Genomic DNA, 19,387 nt, shown 5'->3' with positions numbered 1-19,387 from the left:
TTCTCACCCCAGACTTCTGAGGGCTTCACCCAGGGGCACTGCCAGCTGCTTAGACACACCCTTCTCCTCCCAGGAATGTACCAGCCTGTTAAAAGGGGGGCAGCTTGTCAGCTTTTGCAAAGATGGGGAGGCATCCTGCAAGGGTCCTGAGGCCCACTGAGGCCTGACCTGCCAGGCAGGCAGGCAGGCGACACCCCACCTACTTTGTTATGGACCCTAGAACAGAGAAATCTGCAGTGAGGAAAAGGCCAGGGAGGCAAGGCCACCAGGAAGAGGACCTGACATCCATTCTGGTACTTGGGGTCCCCAAAGAGCCTGGCATGCAGTAGGCCTGGGCACGTGTCTGTTAAAGAACAGAAGAGGATGATAAAGATGGAAAATAAGCCCCAACCGGTTTGGCTCAGCAGATAAAACGTTGGCCGGCGGACTAAAAGTTCCCAGGTTCGATTCTGGTCAAGGGCATGTACCTTGGTTGCGGGCACATCCCCAGTGGGTAGTGTGCAGGAGGCAGCTGGTCAATGTTTCTCTCTCATCGATGTTTCTAACTCTCTATCCCTCTCCCTGTCTCTCTGTAAAAAATCAATAAAATATATTTTTTAAAAAAAGATGGAAAATAACATCTTACCCTACCTGGTTTGGCTCATTGGACAGAGTATCAGCCGGCCCTCGGACTGAAGGGTCCTGGGTTCGATTCTCAATTGCAGGTTCAAGCCCGGCCCTGGTCAGGGTGCGTGCAGAGGCAACCAATCGATGTCCACCAATGTTTCTCTCTCTGCCTCTCCCCCTCCCTTCCACTCTTTTAGATAGATAGATAGATAGATAGATAGATAGATATCAACATCTCACTGAGGTCTTGCTGCATGCCAAGAAGGCATTTTATATCCATTTTGTCATAAATCTCAGAACCCCAAGAGGTAAGGCACTAACCCCACTTTTCAGATGACTAAACTGAGGCCCAAAGAATTAAAAGCATTTGCCTGAGGTCAGGCAGATGGTCAAGTGGCAGAACAGGACCCTGATTCCCGCCTGTCTGGCTCCGCAGCCCCGGCTTTCGGCTGCTTGGCTCCATATCTGGAGGAGGCAGGGAAACCCAAGCAGACTAGAAATAAGTGCGAGAGGAAGTGGGCAAGAAGCAGTGTCCCTTTCCCAGGCCAAGAGCCCAAGGCCCAGGGCTGGGCTGGGCTTTCCCCTCTGCTCAGGGAGACCCTCTGGAGCAGGAAGAGGCAGCTGTGTAGAGGTCAGGGTTGTGGGCCTGAAGTTAGTGGAGATGCACCGGTTTTCTGGGGAGGCCTTCAACCTCACCTCACTTTTCTAAGCCAATGGAAACCACTTGGGAATGCTCTCCACAGCTCCCCCTGCAAAGCCTTAGGAGACTTCTCCCTGGCGATCGGGTGGAGGAGGGCAGAGTTCAGGACAGAGCTGGTCCTTCCCAAAGAGAGCCCCCTCCACCCAAGGTTGTCCCTGCTGGTCCTGAACCCCCTGCCCCTAGCCAGCCCTGTCCGGTGTCAGTCAGACTATTCACAGGGACTCAGTCCTGGACACAGAAAGGTAACCGTCACAGGGCAGGCAGCTCTGGCCTGCAGGAGGACGACACAGGAAGTTACCACTGCCCCTGCTCCGACGGAGGGCGGGATGCCTCCAGCTCCTGTTCTGAGTCAGGAGAACTTTATCAGCATCATCTCATTTAGTCTTCACAACCCTACAAGACAGGTACCCTTATTAGCCCCACTTTGCAGATGGAGTAACTCAAGTTCAGAGAAGTAAGGTCATTCCCAGGACTAGCCAGATCCTGCCTGCTGAACCACCCCACTCGGAGGCGAAGGGCCACTGACACCTGGAACGAGACTTCCCTACCAGGCCCTCTCCTCTGGTGAGCGAAAGCCTCCATCGAGTGAGGACAGCCACTACCTGGGGTAGAGGTTCTGGACGGATACGAGGCCCGTTAACAATGTTACCAGCCAGTGACCGTGGACGTTCTGTGGAACACGTCAGCCGACCGCCCCTGATGCTGTGTGATGTTGGGCAACCACCGCAGCTCTCTGGGCTTTGGTTTTCTCAGCTGAGTCATCCGGTCCCTCTAGCACGGCGGTTCTCAACCTGTGGGTCGCAACCCCTTTGGCGATCGAACGACCCTTTCACAGGGGTCTCCTAAGACCATCCTGCATATCAGATATTTACATTATGATTCATAACAGTAGCAACATTACAGTTACGAAGTAGCAACGAAAATAATTTTATGGTTGGGTCACAACATGAGGAACTGTATTTAAAGGGCCAGAAGGTTGAGAACCACTGCTCTAGCACCAAAGAGCCTACAAATCTGTCAGGAATCACACAAATCCTCCATCCTCCAGAGTTTTGGGTGCCACAAGCCATAACCACTCCGAGGAAGAGTAATGCCTCTACCTTTCCCCCACTGCTGCACCCACAGCCTGCTTCACTGCAGACATAGGCCATGTTCACAGCCTCAAAGCACGCACACACGCACGACCCTCCAGAAACCGTCAGCTCTGTTTGGCTGCTGCCGGGGGTGGAGTCAAGCCCGGGTACCTCAGGGACATCACTGACCTCCCACAATGGCTCCCACCTACCCTGCTCCCTGTGAAGGCCTGACCTCTCACCCTGCTCTCCTTCCCCCGCCCAGAAGCCCACACAGCACGTGGACTAAGGCCTGTGCACAGGTGTTGGCAGTAGTATGGTTCCTAACAGCAAAAACCTGGGAACAGCCTCCATGCACAACCCAAGGGGACTGGCCGTCACACGATGGGCATTTTGTAGCCATTAAAACAGGTTTGGCCCTGGCCCGTTTGGCTCAGTGGATAGAGTGTCAGCCTGCAGACCAAAGGGTCCCAGGTTTGATTCTGGTCGGGGGCATATGACCGGGTTGCAGGCTCAATCCCCAGTGGGGGGCGGGGGCGTGCAGGAGGCAGCTGATCAATGATTCTCTCTCATCATTGATGTCTCTATCTCTCTCTTCCTCTCTGAAATCAATAAAAATATATATTTTAAAAAAACAGGTTTAGAATCACCAGCCCTGGAGCCTTTGAGATACTGTCAATTTAACAAGACAGGGCACACCTGCATGAACGCAGGTGAGCAGCGAAGAAGGCAGGATGCACCGAATGTCCTGGGAGGGGATGCGCTAGCCACTCGCTGGGTTGTGGGATTATGCCATTTCCTTTCTTTTTGCCAACCTGGGGTTTTCCCATGTTTCCTGCCATGTGTACGCATCCTTTGAGAAGTTCCAGAATTTTACTCTGGGAGAAGAAGCAGTGGGTGAGAGAGACAGGACCATATGCAGAACTAAGCTCTATGTTTCCTACTTTGGTGTAATAGGAAAGGCTTCTGGGAATTGATCTCTGTCCTTGGACTCAGGCCAGAGCCTGGGCCACAGGAACAGCCAAGGCGCAGAGGTGTCTGACCCCAGTGGGCAGGGGAATCCCCAGACCTGCCTCTCCTTCCCCACCCCCATCAGTGCTGGGGCTTTGGTCTGTGCTTTGGCTCCTCCCCCTGGCCGAGTGCCTGATGAACTCGGGGCTGACCCCCAACTCTGGTCCTCTCCAAAGGGCCTTGAGCGTGGGCTACACCTCAGAATACCCGCCCTGCCCACAGTCGAGGTCCCAGAGGCAGCTGGGTGTTGTACCCGGCACACCCCTGCTCCTTCTGTCTGCAGAGCTCTGCCCACGCTGAAGCAGAGGCGCTGCAGGGAGCCTGCCCTCGCTGCACGTATCCTCTGTTCAAACGGCACCTTATCAGGAAGATGTCCAGCCTGTCTCTCTCAAACAGCAGCTCTGTGGCAACTCTCCGTTCCTTCCTTCACCCTCTGTTCATGGTCACCTAAGCACCTACCCCCACCTGACGGAATATAGTTAAGTCATCTATTGTCCATTCTCCCCGCTAGAATGTGAGCTCCGTAAGAACAGGGGACTTGGTTTTCATTCACTGCTTCATCCTCAGCACCGAGGCAGCAGTAGGTAGACACTCAATAGCGGGTCAATGTTTGTCAAATGCAGAAGGCCCTCCCACACCCCTTTGGCTGACAGGATAAAAGGCGGCCAGCTCATCCATGGGTAGATAGATAATCCATAGGTGGCCATGATCTATAACAGGTCTGACATGGAAGAACATCGCTGGTTCAGTTGGGGTCTCTCTTCTGGGAAATAAAGCTGGGAACGCCAAGAATGTGGGGCCATTAGCCTTGGGAGGAGGAGGCGGGAGGCCACCCTGAAGAGCAAGCAACACTGGTGGGCACATGGGGCCTTGTGGAAAGTCCGGGTGCAGACAGGGGGGCAGAAGCAGGCACGGCTGGGTTGGGTGGACGGAGAGGCCATGAGAGGGACCAGAGAGGCTGCCACTTGCTAGAGTCACTCCCTGTTCTGGAGGTTTCTGGAGTTCAGATCACGCATCTCCTTGCAATAACCCCCCATTTTCCAGCAAGCTTCCTCTCTGCAATCCGATTAGTCCATTAAGCAGACACATCAGCCCACCGGGGGCAGTGGGCCAATGACAGGGAGAGAATAACCTCTGCTACTTCACGGCAGCCCCAGGGCCACTCGCCACCCCACGATCTGCTGGTAAACTTTCCCCTTTGGCGGGTACTTTCTCCTGAGTGAGGCCCTGGGAGCCGCCCCAGCCTCACTCCCTCTGCTCGGAGATTCGATTTCAACCGCAGGCCTGGGCAACAACCAGGGAGCCCTCCCTGGGAGGGAAGGAAGCAGTTCAAAGTAACAAGTCATTTTCACGGATGGAAGAGAAGACAAAAGAGGCAGAGTCTGCTCACCCCAGGCACCACCTGAGCTCAGCTTCACCTGGCAATTTTATTTCCCGTGTTCGGACCAGCCTGGTTTAAACATTCGAGATCTCTGAAGCCTGGAGTGTCCACCAGAGGTTTTCCTTTGCCATGGAATCAATAGTGCAAATTTTGTTCCAGAAAAATCTGCCAAGAACCATCCTAAACTTTTCTGAGTGAGAGATCTATCTCTTTTTCCAACACAGCTCCTGCCCCACTGGACACCCTCGGCGGCCCAGTTGGCCTGTCTTTTTGTGCCTGCTAGCTTCCTCCGGCCACGGCCACGGCCACGGCCACGAGAAACAGAGCAGGGCCGGGGTGCGAGGCAAGCAGCCCTAGGCCCTAGATGAGCTATGTAGCCTCTCTGAGCCTCAGTGTCCTCATCTGTAACTTGGGGCTAATAATACACACCTTTTCTGCTTCGAAGGAGTCGTTGCACAGGGAAAAGACTCCTTTCTGCATCCTCCTCGCTAAAAACAAAACAAAACAAAAGAAAACACACAACTGTTTCTTGCTGGTCCCTGGCACAACATGTTTTTGTTTTTCTTCTTTCTTTTTTAAGCCCTAAGTAATCATGATTCAATTTCTCGTACTGTTACAGAACAATTTAAAAATTAGGTTTTCGTAGTAAGTTTCTTGGGTTCCAACTAAATGCACAATCATTCAATCAACATTTCTAATCAACTCATAAAGACATGGCATTAGTTATTGATTCAACCCCATCTACCCAATGTCTACAGCATGTGCTCCATTTCATTCGCTTTACTTTGTGCGGGACGCTGCTTTACTCCGATCTTGGTAAGAAAGACAGTGAGCGATCTCAGATGGCATCATCGGATGAGTACATAATAAAGGGAAACCAGGGCGAGCCAGGGGAAGGAGCTCTCACTGACCCTGGAGACGGAGCTGCTGAAATTCGCTGGTAGGAACTCTATAGCAGCTGCTGAGGGCCTGCCCATATCCCTCGCTTTTACCATTGCAGCACACACCAGCCTGACTTCCAGCTGCCAGAACCTGCCTTTCGTAGCCTGAGGGCTTCCTCTAGCAGCAGAGAGCCTTTGCTCTCCCACACAGCAGGCCAAGAGTGCCTGCAAAGTAATCCCCCCACAGGCACAACACTCAGCCGGTGACAGGTGGGAGCTGTGTATAAACACCCGCTGCCCCCCCTTGGGTGAGCTAACATTGAGGTGCATGCTCTACACTGTGTCCCAAAGTTCCAGTGGGATGAAGCTCTGGCTGCCCAGGGTCCTAATTTGCTCGGAGTGCCCATTATTGGCTTCTCCCCTTCTCTGTCTCTCTTCTCCACTCCCCAGTGGCATTTCGGAGGATGCCTCCCCGATCACCGACTGGCCCTCGAATCCTGTCTCAGGCTGTACGTGGGGGAGAAGCTGGGTGATGGTAGAGAGACATGGGGAGCCATGGCGACTCACCACTGGTTGAATCCAACTGGAAGTGGGAGGGCATGGAAGCCCGTTGTTGAAGATAGAAGGGCCAACCTCCTGTCACACACAGCAGGGGAAGGGTGGAGAGCAGGTCCTGGGGGACACGTCTCCTCATGGGACTTGTCATCCAGTGGGGAAGGCAGATAATATAAAAGTAACTGCAGCCCTAACTGGTTTGGCTCAGTGGATAGAGCGTCAGCCTGTGGACTGAAAGGTCCCAGGTTCGATTCTGGTCAAGGGCATATACCTTGGTTGCAGGCACATCCCCAGTAGGGGATGTACAGGAGGCAGCTGATCAATGTTTCTCTCTCATCGATGTTTCTAACTCTCTATCCCTCTCCCTTCCTCTCTGTAAAAAAATCAATAAAATATATATTTTTTAAAAAAGTAACTGCAGCAAGCCCTGGCTGGTGTGACTCAGTTGACTGAGTTTGTCCCATGCACCCAGAGGTCTCCGGTTTGATTCTTGGTCAGGGCACGTGCCCAGGGTTTTGGGCTCAGTCCCCAGTAGGGAGTGAGTAGGAGGCAGTGGATTGATGTTTCTCTCTCACATGGATGTTTCTCCCCCACCCCCTTCTCGTTCTCCCTCTCTCTTCAAAGTCAATTAAAAAAAATAACTACAATAAAATTGGTTGAGTACAATGATGGGGAAGTATAGGGTATTATGGGAACTCCAGGGCCCCTCCCCCAGTCCAGAAGGTGCAGGAAGGGTTCCCAGAGGCAACCATGTGTAAGCTGAGTCCTGAAGCGCAGGACTGAAGGCCAAGAGGCAGCAGAGAGCGTCCTAGGCAGAGTGAGCTGCTCATGCAGATCCCTACAGAGGCGAGAGCATGATGCTGTGGCATTGAAAGAAGTCCATTAGAGCTGGGCCTCAGAGTTCAAAGTGGGCAGTGGGGAGAAGGGAGGGTGGAGCCGCAGGTGGGGCTCGCGGGGAGGTCTTCTCAGCCAAGCTGGGAAGTCTGGACTACCCCCCAAAGAAAAGGAATCCCTGGACGGGATTGTGCAGCACTGCAGAAACCGGCCACAGTGTACAGCCTGGATTGGGTGAAGGCAGGAGTGGAGGCAGGGAGGCTGCTGACATGGTCTGGGGGAAGGCCTGGCCCGGGCTAGGGTAGAGGCAGGAGAGGAGGAGAGGTGAGGACACTGAAGGAGAACGGCAGCACTTCCCGGTGGGCCCACGGGAGAGGTGGGGGAGGGGCTCGTCCCTGGGTCCAGCTCCTGGGCTGAGGGTACCTGGGAGGATGATGGTACCAGATGCCAGAGATGGGGGGTTGGAGGGAGGGAATGGGGAGGAAGCAGGTTTGTAGTGAGCTCAGGGAACATCGGGGTCCGCTAGAATGATGGCTCTGGACATTAGAAGCAACATCTCAACTGGAGATGGAACGTGGGGGGAGCCAGCAAGTGGGCGCTGCAGCCGGTGTGTGCCGAACCCCCCAGAGCTGCGTGTGGAGGAGGGCGGGCCCAGGGCACACGCAGGGGGCACTCATGGGAAGGCTGGCCAAAGGAGGTGGAGCTGGCACAGAGGCTGAGGAGCAGCAGCCACAGAAGTAAGAGGAAGACCCGGGAGCTGCTAGCAGGGAAGCCACGGGGCACCTGTGGCCAAACGCCACCGGAAGGTCAGGTGAGATGGGGAAATGTCTGGTAAGGTCCACGGTGAGCCAGAGCGGTGACAGTGGGGAGATGGAGGAGACAGCCGGGAGCCCGGCCGAGGAGTCAGAGGGAGGGGAGGCCCAGGAGACTCCAAGTAGAGGCAGTGTCTGCAGAGAGCTCAGTGGTCACAAGTTGTCCAGAGGAGAGGAGAAAGCCACCTGCCCCACTGCAGGAGGGAGTTCAACTCAGGCCCTGGGGACAGTGCAGTGTCTTCTTCGGCAGCACACAACACACCTCACACCTCGTGGCCTTCCCGGGTGCACTGACTTGCTAAGAGGGACTGTAAGGGAGGCTGCTGGGATAGCAGGAAGCCAGAGGAAGAGGCTGGCCCCTCCCCATACGTTGCTCTCCCTCACTTCCCATTGCAGCCTGACCTGTGGATTTGCTGATGGCCACATCCTAGACTCACACACACACACACACACACACACACACACTCCTCTGCCCCAGCTCCCCACTGATCTGTCTCGTATTCTGGCTCTGACCCTGGATAACATTTGAAGAAACTGCTGACAAACATTTGGAAAACCATTAATCCTGTCATATTGCAGATGGGGAAACTGAGGCCCAGAGAGGCGGAAACATGCCCAGGGCCTAGTGAGTCAGCCACCAAGATGGGGCCTAACACAGCCCCAAGACTCCAGCTTTGGGTTCCGTCCACAATCCCCGAGTCCCCAGGAAGGAAAGAGCCATGGCCAGGCCGAAGCCCGGGTCACACAGGGCCGCTGCTGGAGGCACAGCCTGGCGGCCAGTGAAGACAGAGACAGGCAGGAGAGTAAACAGCGCACTGCGTGATGCCTGCGGCACGTGCCAACGGAGAGGCGGCCAGGGGGTGCCGGCTGCCCGAGGCACAGGAGCAGAGCTGCTTCCCCCAGCGTCGGGCCTGCCCAGGCTGCCCCACACCGCTACCCAGTGACCTCCAGGTCCTGCCTCCCCCAAGGGAGCTGGCTCAGCCGCATGGCCCACTACACCGCAGGCTCCTTCCTTCTCCCAGCCTGCTCAGACAAGCCCATGAATAGAACATTAAAGGCAAAACCTTCTCAAAGAAAAGGCAGCTCCCTGGTAGGAGTCGCCCCACTAAATGTCAAATGCAGAGCAAGGCTTCCTGCCTTGTGTGTTTCTCACTAATGGAGGCACCTTAGCCTCCATACCCCATCATCCAGTCGCCCTATAAATAAATCATCGTAGGAAGAATGCCAATTTTCCCCCCAGGGCCTCATGAATCTCTCTATGTAAAGGCCCCTTCACTATGTGCCGGCTCAGGTGCCCAGAGAAAGAGAGATGGCAAACTCTACTAGGACACTTTTAGAGGCAGAAGCAAACTTTTACACCACCTCAGTGGGCTGAGAGCTGAGAGCCCAGCCGTGGTGCCTCTGCCCTCTGGAATCAGCCCAGGAAGCTGCCAATAGGCCCCACCTCCCGGGCCCGCTGTGGTCAGTCTTCCAGCAGATACGCAATGAGTCATGTCCACCCACCCCTGCATGGACGAGCCACACACATAAGTTTTGTTCACATGTGTCACACACAGCGCTGGCCTGCCCACTCCTGGGAATCCCCACTGAGTGGCTCACCAGCTCATCCATGGCACCATGCCATGCTGGGCCCAGGGTGTGAGTGCCAACGTGGGCTTCAAGGCCAGCAGGCCAGGAGCGTGCACTCGGGTGCTCCACTCTGCCACGGCAGATGTCTGGCACGCACACTTCCCCGAGCCTGTTGTGAGCTCACCAGGTGTATTTCTCTCTCTCTCTCTCTCTCTCTCTCTCTCTCACACACACACACACACAAACACACACACACACACTCACTGTGCTGTGCCAATCCTCTTGCTGTGCCAGCACTGAATCAGATAGCAGGGGCTGTTTGCAGTTTCGGATCCCAACATGGCTGGCTGATTAGCACCCACCATTATCTGTTTGCTCAGACACCCCACCTTGCTGTGGTGGAGGCGGCAGAAGTCCTCTCTGGAGTACAGCTCTGAGTTCTGCAGTTACCATCCCGATGCTAGGCCAGGGCTGCCCGTGGGGAAGCCCCCAGGAGGGATCAGCACTGCAGAGGAGGAAGAGGGGCAGGTACAGGTGGGGGGCCCAATAGCATCCAGCCTGCCAACTGCCATCCACCTGGGCCGGCCTTGTTTTGGGGCGGTTGCTCTCCAGACAGCCACCAACCAGGCTGGGACGTGGCCATCAGCAAGTCCACAGGTCGGGCTGCAATGGGAAGCGAGGGAGAGCAACGTATGGGGAGGGCCCAGCCCCCCGATAAACCACAGCCAGACCTTTCTCAAGGGCATGAAAGCAGACAGACTGGTGCTGGCCCACTGTCCCACCTCTGTCTGTAATGAAGAAACAGGAGCAGGAGACAGCAGGTGATGGGTGTGTCTGCCCAGACATAAAGGGAGGCAGAGCAGAAGAGACACGTGAGACAGCGGCTCAGAGTCCCAGAAGTGCCAGGTCCCGGCCAAAGGCACTCCTGGAGGGAAACCAGGAGGGGAGCGCATGGGCCCTACCAGGGAGCTCTGCAACAAGACACGAGTGATTCAGCAGAGCCCAGCGCCCGCAAAACAAATGCCACATAAATCACGGCACACGGGCATGTGAGACGGTGGCGCTCAGAGGTGGAGAGAGGGAGGAGAGAGTGTGTAGCAGGCAGGCCTGGGACTGCATTCTGAGTCAACGAGGAGTGACCAGGGCGAGGGACTTCATTTGTCTGTGCCTCGGTTTCCTTACCTCTACAGCAGGGACAAGCACAGACTGATCTTGAAGGGTGACTGTGGAGATGACATGAGATAAGGCGTAGCGAACAGTTAACTCGGCCCATTAGTAATTATAAGCAGCTGTTGTCAGCATGCGGACAGGGACTGGCACACGCGGATCCAAGGCAGGTTGGGAAGAAGAGTCCAGTCCCTGCTGCCCCTGTGTTCAGGGAGCATCCACACCTCCTCCCAGCAGCTTGGCCAGGCATGCCGAGTCCCGAGGGGGCTTTGCCTCACTCCAGTGATGGACACCCAGTCAGCTGGGCCTCCTCTCCGTAGTCAACGGCATCTAAGGAGGTCCCTGCTCCTGGGCCCCCTAGCCAGCTCCAAGGAGCCCTCACCCTGAGGTCCCCACCCTCTCACTCACTTCTACCCAGGGTGGTCTGGCCAGTGCACCCCGAAGAAAGGGCTGCTTCCGGCACTCGGCGAGGAGGTCCTGCCTTCTGCTGTCCCTGGAGGCTCTGTTCCTGTTTCACCAGCTATTTTGCTTCCTCGGCCATCTGTTCCCTCCCTGTCATCTCCTCTCTGCTTTAACCTTAACCACTACTTTGCTGCAGATGGTACCCAACAGATCCGTTCTTGACATCCTTCATGATGCCTGCCCCCTCCTTCTCATCTCCCGCAAGTGAACTTCTGCTCTGTCCTTTTTCAGGCCCTGACTCCAAAGCTTGGAGTTGGATTCACCCCACAAGCCTCCCTCCTCGGATCCATCTGCTGTCAATCTGCTACAGGTCTGAGGGCAAACCTACCCCTCCCCTTGCCTTTTCCTTTTCCTAACGAGTCTTTCTCTTTTCAAACTTGGCCAAGAACCTCTCCTGGCATCAAGTCTGCTGTCTGCTCCAGGTATCTACCTGATCCCTATACACAGAGGGCTCCGGGTTGGCCGCCTGAGATGGAGACCAGAAACCCTGGGATTCATCCATTCGTGTAGTGGAGGGGCCAGCGGACCCAGGCTGGGAGTTTGGGTCCGGAACAGTTTCTCTGTAGAAAATGGACCTGTGGACTGCAGTGAGGTGTTGGCATGGCAGGAACCGAACCGAAACACGTTTGCTACATGGTCTGAGCTCACAAATGGAACGCTGCCACTGCCTTCCTGGTCTTTATTCTGGCCACCAGTAAGAAAACGCATGCATGGACTTTAGTTAGCAACTCACTCTGCCTCCTCTTTCTCTTGAGATATCCTAGTGCTCCCCCCAAATTCCTCCTCTTGGCTTCTCTTTTCTGGCATAAGGATCAGGAGCTTGGAGGAAAGCAGCATCCCAGAAGCTCCCAATTAAAGAAGCTGTTTTGGTGGCAATGGTTTCACAAGGCTGCTTTCCTTGAGTGGGACAGAAGGGGTCTGGGAAGAGTGAAATTCCACTTCTGCACCTGGACTTGGGCTAAGAAGCCTCATATCTCAACCCTCTCAAGCAGGGCTCTTTATGTCCCCTCCCCACATCCTCTGCACAGAAGGAAGTGTGCCTTGGCTGTCCATGGAACACTCCTCTCTTCCCCTCTCCACTGGGACTAAAGTGGCCCCAGAGATGGAGCCTGTTCACACCTGGCCACATGGAGATTCTCTGATCTTCTAGGGAACCACTGGATTCAAATCAACCAAGCATCTGACAACCCCATGGTCCCGCGCTCCCTGTGCCTTCCCTTCCTTCCACAAAGGAGACCCAAGCTAGCCACCAGGCCAGCCCATCTGGCTATGGAAACCAGAAGGACACAATGCATCTTACTGGGTTGCAGGACTTCATCTAGCGCTTGCTGAATTATTCAGGGGTAGCATTAACTTATAAATGAGTGTGTTTGACTGATTTTGTGGTTGATGTACAGATAAATTCTAATGAAAGACAGCTACAAGATTTTAAATTATTAATTCGACTGCCACTTAACAAAGCCTATTTGGCACTCTATTTCCTTGCTTAACAAGACAAAAAACTTTAAGATTCTGGATTAGCCCAGAGGCTGTTGATTTGCATGCTGTTTTTATAGCTCTAAAAATGAAAACCATAGATTCTGACCTTAAGCAGGCCGCTTCTGGCTCAGCAACATCCCCAGCAGGCTGCCCCTCCTTCCCGGATGGTGCTGGGTGGCTCGGGGCCTCGCTTGCCCTGCCTGCCTCTCGTCTCTGACCGGAGGTTTACTTTTTATACCCCTGGTTCTGCAGGGCAGGCCAGGATATGGAAAAGCTGGCAGGGCAGCTGCCGAAGCCTTCAGCTACCAGCCCTGTCAGCAGCAGGATCCACTGAGCCCAGGGCTGTTCTGGTTCACTGAGGTAGGGCTGTGCCCAGTAGGATCCTTCATTAGGAGATGCAAGGCAGCACCCCCTGCAATGTCCTGCCAGCGGACAGCAGCCTGCTTGCTCTAATAGGACAACCAGAAATCAGAGATGACCCTCATGGTCCAATCACTACTCTCACCTTCCTCCTTCTCTGAGGCTTCAGACCACTGAGCCTCCCAACTCCACAAAGCACTCCATTGTCAAGACCATGAGCCCTACCCTTTGCAGAAAGGTAAGGGTTTTTTCTCCTCTCCTCTCTCCCCAGGACCTGGGGAAGGCTACTTTTTTTTTTTTTCATCTTTCAAACCCTTTTCCAAATCATAATTGAAATATGAAACTCCTCAGGGGCAGGACCCCATGCAGGGCTCTGCATCAGATAGAGAGAGACACAGCAACCCATCCTATAACGTTTTTGATTGGAGCCTTTAGAACAATTTCGAGAAGCAGGAACTTCAATGGCCACCTCCCTTGACATTCACCTCAGGCACACCTTTGGCTGTGGGCACATACCTAGAGTCCACACCGAGAATCTGAGTGTCCTGCAAGTGTGTGAAACACACAAGTCCTAGGGATCAGATCTGGGGCAGAGGGAGAAAATTGCCCAGGAAGAAAACAAAATAAAAGTCCTTTGCCCACACAATGTCCAAGCAGCAGGCTCCAGGCCACAGAGCAGCCTCCTCTCCTCTATTTCCCTCAGGCCAATCCAGGTGGAAACCGCTTTTTGGTAGAAGATCTGCCATCAACCACGCTGTACAGGGAGGGGGAAATAGGCCTATCTGGAAACACACGTGATTGCCAAGCCTCCAGGGCCACCTCTTGAGCAGGTAAGAGCCTCCCCCAGGAATGGCCCCCAGAATGCACTGGGCTTATCCCACTCGGGGCCTCTGGCTAGCAAAGATGCGAGAGAAAGGCTTCTCAGCCTCCCCGAGCAACTAAACCATCTAAACGAGTGTGTGGGCTGCTTCATGGCTCATTTCTAACTGCAAAGTGCCAAAAGACAAAAGGCCAAAGGGGAAATGAGATGTCAAGTCCTCCCTACTGCCTCCATCACACACCTGCAGTCAAACATGGTGGCCTTTTAAAACTGGCCTGGGAAGCCTTCCCCACTGGGGCAAGTTTGCACGCTCCAGGCCCAAGAGTCGCAGGTTTGGGCCTGTGCTCAGCTCTGTAAAAAGCACCCTCTCGGTGCAGACACTCTGGTTGCTGAAGGGATTTTTAGTCCCTTTCTGCAGGGACAAGGAACTGGGGTGCATCGGGGAAGGGTTTTATCACCAGCCAGGGAGACTGTTCCCACACCACAGTGAAAGGCAGTCTCCATCGCCTCGGCACTGCACCGACCCACGTGGAGGGCACAAGTCACACACAAGTTTGTATTGACACGACAGGGTAACCCGGGATCCTGGGTCAGCCTGAGTGAGTGGGGACCATCGCACAGCCCTTATCGCTCCCAGCGAAGGCGTGGTTTCTTCACCCACCGGTCCAACCTGCTTATGGGGTGTCTTCCATCACCCCTACATGTTTCTCCCCGCCCACCTGGAGGCACCGCTTCCCCGTTCTCGGCCACCTCCCCCTGCGCGTTTTCTTCTTCTCCATCCTACTGTGAGGTCAGAATCCTGTGCTTACGACACCTCGGTCTGTTGCCATGGAAACAAGGGCGGATTAAGGCTGGAGCGCGGAGCGCAGGGATCAGGCCCCTCGGTTACCTGAGCTCTCGCTTCAGCCGGTTCCCGCAGGGCCCGGACTGTCCGCCGCAGGCGCCGAAGCTCGTCGGCAACCCGGCCCGAGCCAGGGACGGACAGGGGAGTGGGGGCGGCGGGGCGCGGAGCCCACCCGGACTTGCGAGGGGAGAGAAGCAGAGGCAGAGGTCGGGGCGGCGGGTGGTGGGGCCCACGGACTCACGGTGTGGTCACCTGCCCTCCCTGGGCCCCGGGGACCGCTCCCCGCGCGGCAGCCACGTGGGGGCGCGGCGGAACTTCCCCAGCACTGGCGCCAACTTTGCAACGCTCGGCAGTGAGCCGGGCTGCCCGAGGGTCGTGGTGAGGTGGTCACTGGGCCAGACCTCAAGTTGAGCCCGGCACAGGCAGCAGCGCACGCAGCCGGCACGGCCTCCGCCTTCGCATCCCTCCGCTCCAGGGGTAGGGAAAGTTTGAGGAACCAGACATTAGGCGCTAGCCATCCCCCTCGACCGCTGGGTGCCCGGACCCGGTCCCTGGAGACCAGAGCTGGGTTGCAGGGAAGGTGCCGGCGTCCGGGCCCCACCTGGGAAGCTAGGGCGCACGGTGAGTGCCCGGGCCGCGCGGTGACTGACGGAAGGCTGCACTGGAGCGGGTTGGACCGGCCCCCACAAAGCGGCAGAAGCCGGCGACGTGTGCCTGCGCGGGGGACGGAGCCTGCAAGTGCAAAACTTTGTAATAGCAAAGCAAAGGTCCCAGGAGGCCAGCTCCCCTTCCATCATGGGCAGCTCACCGTGGTCTCGAAATGACCTCGTCGAGCCTGATCCCTAGGCCTGGTAGCTTGATCCATGGGGCAAATCCCGTGTCTCCCAAGGGGCCACGGAACCCGGCTGAGCTCCAGCAACAACCCCTCCGCGGGTGCGCACCCGCCAAGCCCGCCAGCCCGCCAGGGGCTGCTCCCGGGCCGGAGCCCCGGCTCCGGGCAGCTCCCAGGATCGCGGCTCTGCCCCGTGCGCATCCAACTCCAACTTGCCCCTGCGGCTCCAACTCACCTTTGCGAAGCATGTTGGCCGCGGGGCCGCCACTCTGAGGTCGGCCTAGACGCGCTCCCTCCGGGGTCTGGATTCAAATCCTTGGGCGCTGGCTGCAGCTAATCCGAGCGCGTCGAGGCGGCGGCAAGCCGGGGATCCGCTTGTGCCCGGCGGAGCGGCCCCGCAGGGGCATGGTGAGCCCGAGCCCCGCGCAGAGGGCACCGGCGCCCACCAGCAACCGCGGCGCTGCCCAGCAGCCCCGCGCGCTCGCTAAGCCCCGGGACGAGCGGCTTGCTCTGCGAATCCGGCGGCCTGCTTCTGCAGCCCAGAGCACTTTGCAGGCGGTTTTGAGGGGGGACGCCGCCCCCCGGCCGCGGCCCCCTCCTTTCCGCCCCCTCGGGCCGCCGCCGCCGCTGCTGCTGCACAAGGGCGCTCGCACGCAACGCGGAGCTCCGGGGAAAGCGCCCGGCGCGCGTTTGCAGGACCGAGCGAGCGGCGGAGCGGGGCGCCTCCCTTCCTCCCCCCGGCTTCCCCCACCTTTCCTCCTCCCACCCTCCTTCCCTCCCTCGCTAGCTCCCTCCCCCTCGCTCCGATCCCCGCCCCCGCTCACGGAGCGCCTCCCATACAAAATTTATGAAAGTGCTCTCAGCTCGCGGTGCCGAGCGCCGTCCTATTCCCAGGGCAGCGGCGCTCAGCCGCGCGGCGCCGCCTCCCAAGGTGTTTTCACTGAGCCCGCCCCCGGGGACGACCCTCCACCCCCGGGCGTCCAAGTACCTGTCCCAGCCCCCGGGCCGGTCGTCTGACCACTCGAAAAGCCCCTCCCCGTCCCCGTGGGCTCCCCAAAGCTCGTACCCGCAGCCCAACCCCCCGTCCGTTCGCCCTTCGCGGATGGAGGTCACCCAGCCAGGCAGCTGGAAGCGTGCGCTCAGCCGACCAGCTGGGACGAGACGACCGCCGCCCAGAGCCCGCGGTCACAAGTCCGCATCCCTGCCCATCTCCTCTGGGGTCGGCTCCGCTTCCTCCTAGGAGGCTCGACGGCTCCTCCCAGCCCGGGGCAGCTCCGACAGACCCTGCCGCCTCGCATCCTGCGTCCCAGGACACTATTCTTTTGGGGAAGAGGTGTGGCGTGCCCCCAGGCGGGTCTAGACCTTGTAGCAAGCATTCTAGGAGGCCCAGTTGCAAACCCAGAGGGAGGGAAGAACCAACATGGACCTCCAGTGAGCTTCCCCCGCCTAGAGGGCCTCTGATTTCCCTCCGTCTACACAGACCCCGCCGGGGCTTTGTAGAAAATGGAGGAGGCGCCGCCTAGAAAGTAGGTCCCGCAGGGGGCAGATTGCCTGAGCGTTCAGGCTAGGCAAGATCCTGGGTGGAGGCCGGCACCCCCTACTGGCCTGGGATAAGAGGGGTCCTGGCAGAGGAAAAAGTGGGCTAAGTCACGCATTCACCACATATTCACTGGGGGGCTGTCATGTGTAAGGCACTACTATTCTTGGGACTCCAGCCAATGCAAAAGATTAGGCCCTGCCTTTGTGGAGTTTACAGTCTAACCGGGACCTAATGCGGGAAGTCTCCATGAGCCGGTGCTTGGGAGGAAAATGGTGGTGCTCTGGAGCTGAAATGAGGGGCCAGGGAAAGCTCTTTGCGCAACTGACACCTAAGCAGAGATACAATTAAAGTGAGAGGATGAGTTGTGTGATTTGTTGGAGAAAAACCTGGCACTGTAGGAAGACCAAGAAGGCCAGTATCATTCATTCATCATGCACTCAATGCACTGAAGCTAGGGTGTGAGCTAACGATATAGGCTTGGCTTTTCAGAAGCTTAGGGAAGGAAGACCCACAATCCGTTTTCGAATGTGACAAGAGGAGATACATAGTGTGGGAGAGGTCTCTGCGGGCTCTGTAGGGACGTGAAGGACCATCAGGAAGGCTTCACAGAAGAGGTGCCATTTGGGTTCGATCTTGAGGGCTGTGTTCAACAGGCTGAGAAGGAGAAAGGCCATTCTAGGAAGGAGAGAATTGCAGCCGTGAGAACAAGGTGAGACAGCAAGCTTGTTGGGAAGATTGGTCCATCTTGAGGTGGGGACTGAAGGCATTCTTTCTCCTAGCCTTGACCAGCTGCAGGGCTGGGCTGCCCCCGCTCCCTGCCTGAGCCCTGCCAGGTTGATACTAAAGCCGAACTCAACGACACAACTTGCAGAGGCCCTCCACAGGTAAACCGAGGCCCAGGGAGGTTGAACAACTTGCTCAGCATCATACAGCAGATCAGGGCCAAACTGTCAGCCTGAAGCGGGGTGTGTTACTCCTCCTGCCACCTCCCCAAGCCGCCTCCCCATGAACCCCTGCCCCACAAACTCCAGCATTTCAGGCAAAGTTGGCTGGAACTGGGCGTGAGTGTGAGAAGCAGAGTTATTTCAGCCTCAGCAGGGCTGAGTGCGGCTTTGGAGTCCAGCCAGGGGTGGGGGTGACTGTAGGCGGGTGTTGTGGTTAATGTGGGGGTGCACTGTGCCCGCCTTCTTGTCAGGCAGTAATTACTCAGACTGCTGAGTAACTCAGGCAGGGAGACCCCCCACAGACAGATGGAGGTGTTCTTGGACCAAGTTGATTGGCAGCCCCCAATGTTTTGAGCTGCAGGGTCTTGGGGGACATGCTCACATCTGTCCTTGATGTCTAGTTGGCCTGGACATCACCTGGTTTCTTTTGGGGGGCTGGGGCAGCTCATTCAGCACAGAGGCTGTAGTAGTGCAATGTTATAAGACAATGGGGACCTTCCATTATCAAGCACCTCTACCTCTGCCGCCCCCACCTCTACCTCAGAAAAAGCCCCAGCAGGGTGCCGGCCAGGGAGAAGCCACTGCTCTGCAGAAGCCAATCTTTTCCCTCTTGGAACTTAAAGCAGCATCCAGAACCAGAGCTGGACCTTCGTGTTGTAAAGGGGGAGAAGCTGGACTGAGGGGATCCCTAGAATTGATATCCTGCGCCCTGGGGATCCAGAGAAACTGAGGAAGATGGGAAGTTGAGGCTGGACTCTCATCAAGGTGAGAGGTGTGTTCTTCGGAGCCATGTTGGCCACATCCCTGCTCAAAGTGGTGACTGTCGGAAGAGCATGAGTCGGTGGCCGGAGGGGCAGAACATTGACCCCTTTTGGTCCTCCTCTTGGCTGCTCACGGCCAGCCTGCCCAGCCAGCCCTCTCTCTGGGCAGCCTCCCAGGCAGGGCCAGTCCCCGGCTGCTTGTTTTTCACTTCTCTCTGCACCTTAATTAGGAGTTTCCAAGCCGGGAGGGCCTCCAGGGGAGCCTGAGGCCACAGAGCTGTCTTAAAGGGCCAGCTGTGCTCACATCACCACTGCAGATAGGGGAAGATGGTGCCAGAAGGCTGGGTGGGCAAATGGCTCTGGGGAACCATTGCTCTATGGGGCAGACCTTGCTGAAGGCCAGTCTTGAAGGTACTTTGCTCCTTCAAAGGTCCGCGCTGTCTCACTGGCTGCTCTGCCTTCCCTTTGGGATCCCAGGAGCTCAGCCACGAGCAGGAGAATCTACCATAAGCCTAAGGGGCAGCCTGGGCAGGGAAAACGTGGGCCAGAATCCAGAATCTGCGTCCTTGGACTGCCCCATCCTCACAGGAAGCACATCAGGCTCAGGACCTTCTCCTGGTAGCATTTCTTCACCTGTGACCCCTCTACTCTGTGGGTTCTAAAGGTGAGAAGGGCCCTAGCTGGTTTGGCTCAGTGGCTAGAGAGTCAGCCTGTGGACTAAAGGGTCTTGGGTTCGATTCCGGTCAAGGGCACGTG

At 56.6% G+C, this 19,387-nt stretch overlaps 1 protein-coding gene across 1 annotated transcript in view; it reads right to left on the bottom strand.

The window, feature by feature from the left end:
• The window catches only part of RTN4RL1 (reticulon 4 receptor like 1), a 69,334-nt gene extending 53,445 nt beyond the window's left edge, over nt 1-15,889 (bottom strand). Inside the window, exon 1 of the mRNA XM_070395616.1 lies at nt 15,622-15,889. Coding sequence (XP_070251717.1) covers nt 15,622-15,634 — 13 coding nt within the window. The 5' untranslated portion in view covers nt 15,635-15,889. The remainder of the gene's footprint in view (nt 1-15,621) is intronic.
• Between the last annotated feature and the right edge of the window lie 3,498 nt (nt 15,890-19,387).

The sequence above is a fragment of the Myotis yumanensis genome, unplaced genomic scaffold (assembly GCF_028538775.1).
Source record: "Myotis yumanensis isolate MYYU_CA2020_CCGP unplaced genomic scaffold, mMyoYum1.0.hap1 SCAF_16, whole genome shotgun sequence".
Classification (NCBI taxonomy): domain Eukaryota; kingdom Metazoa; phylum Chordata; class Mammalia; order Chiroptera; family Vespertilionidae; genus Myotis; species Myotis yumanensis.
Note: the sequence above shows the minus strand (reverse complement) of the source record. Positions and strands in the feature narration are given on the sequence as shown.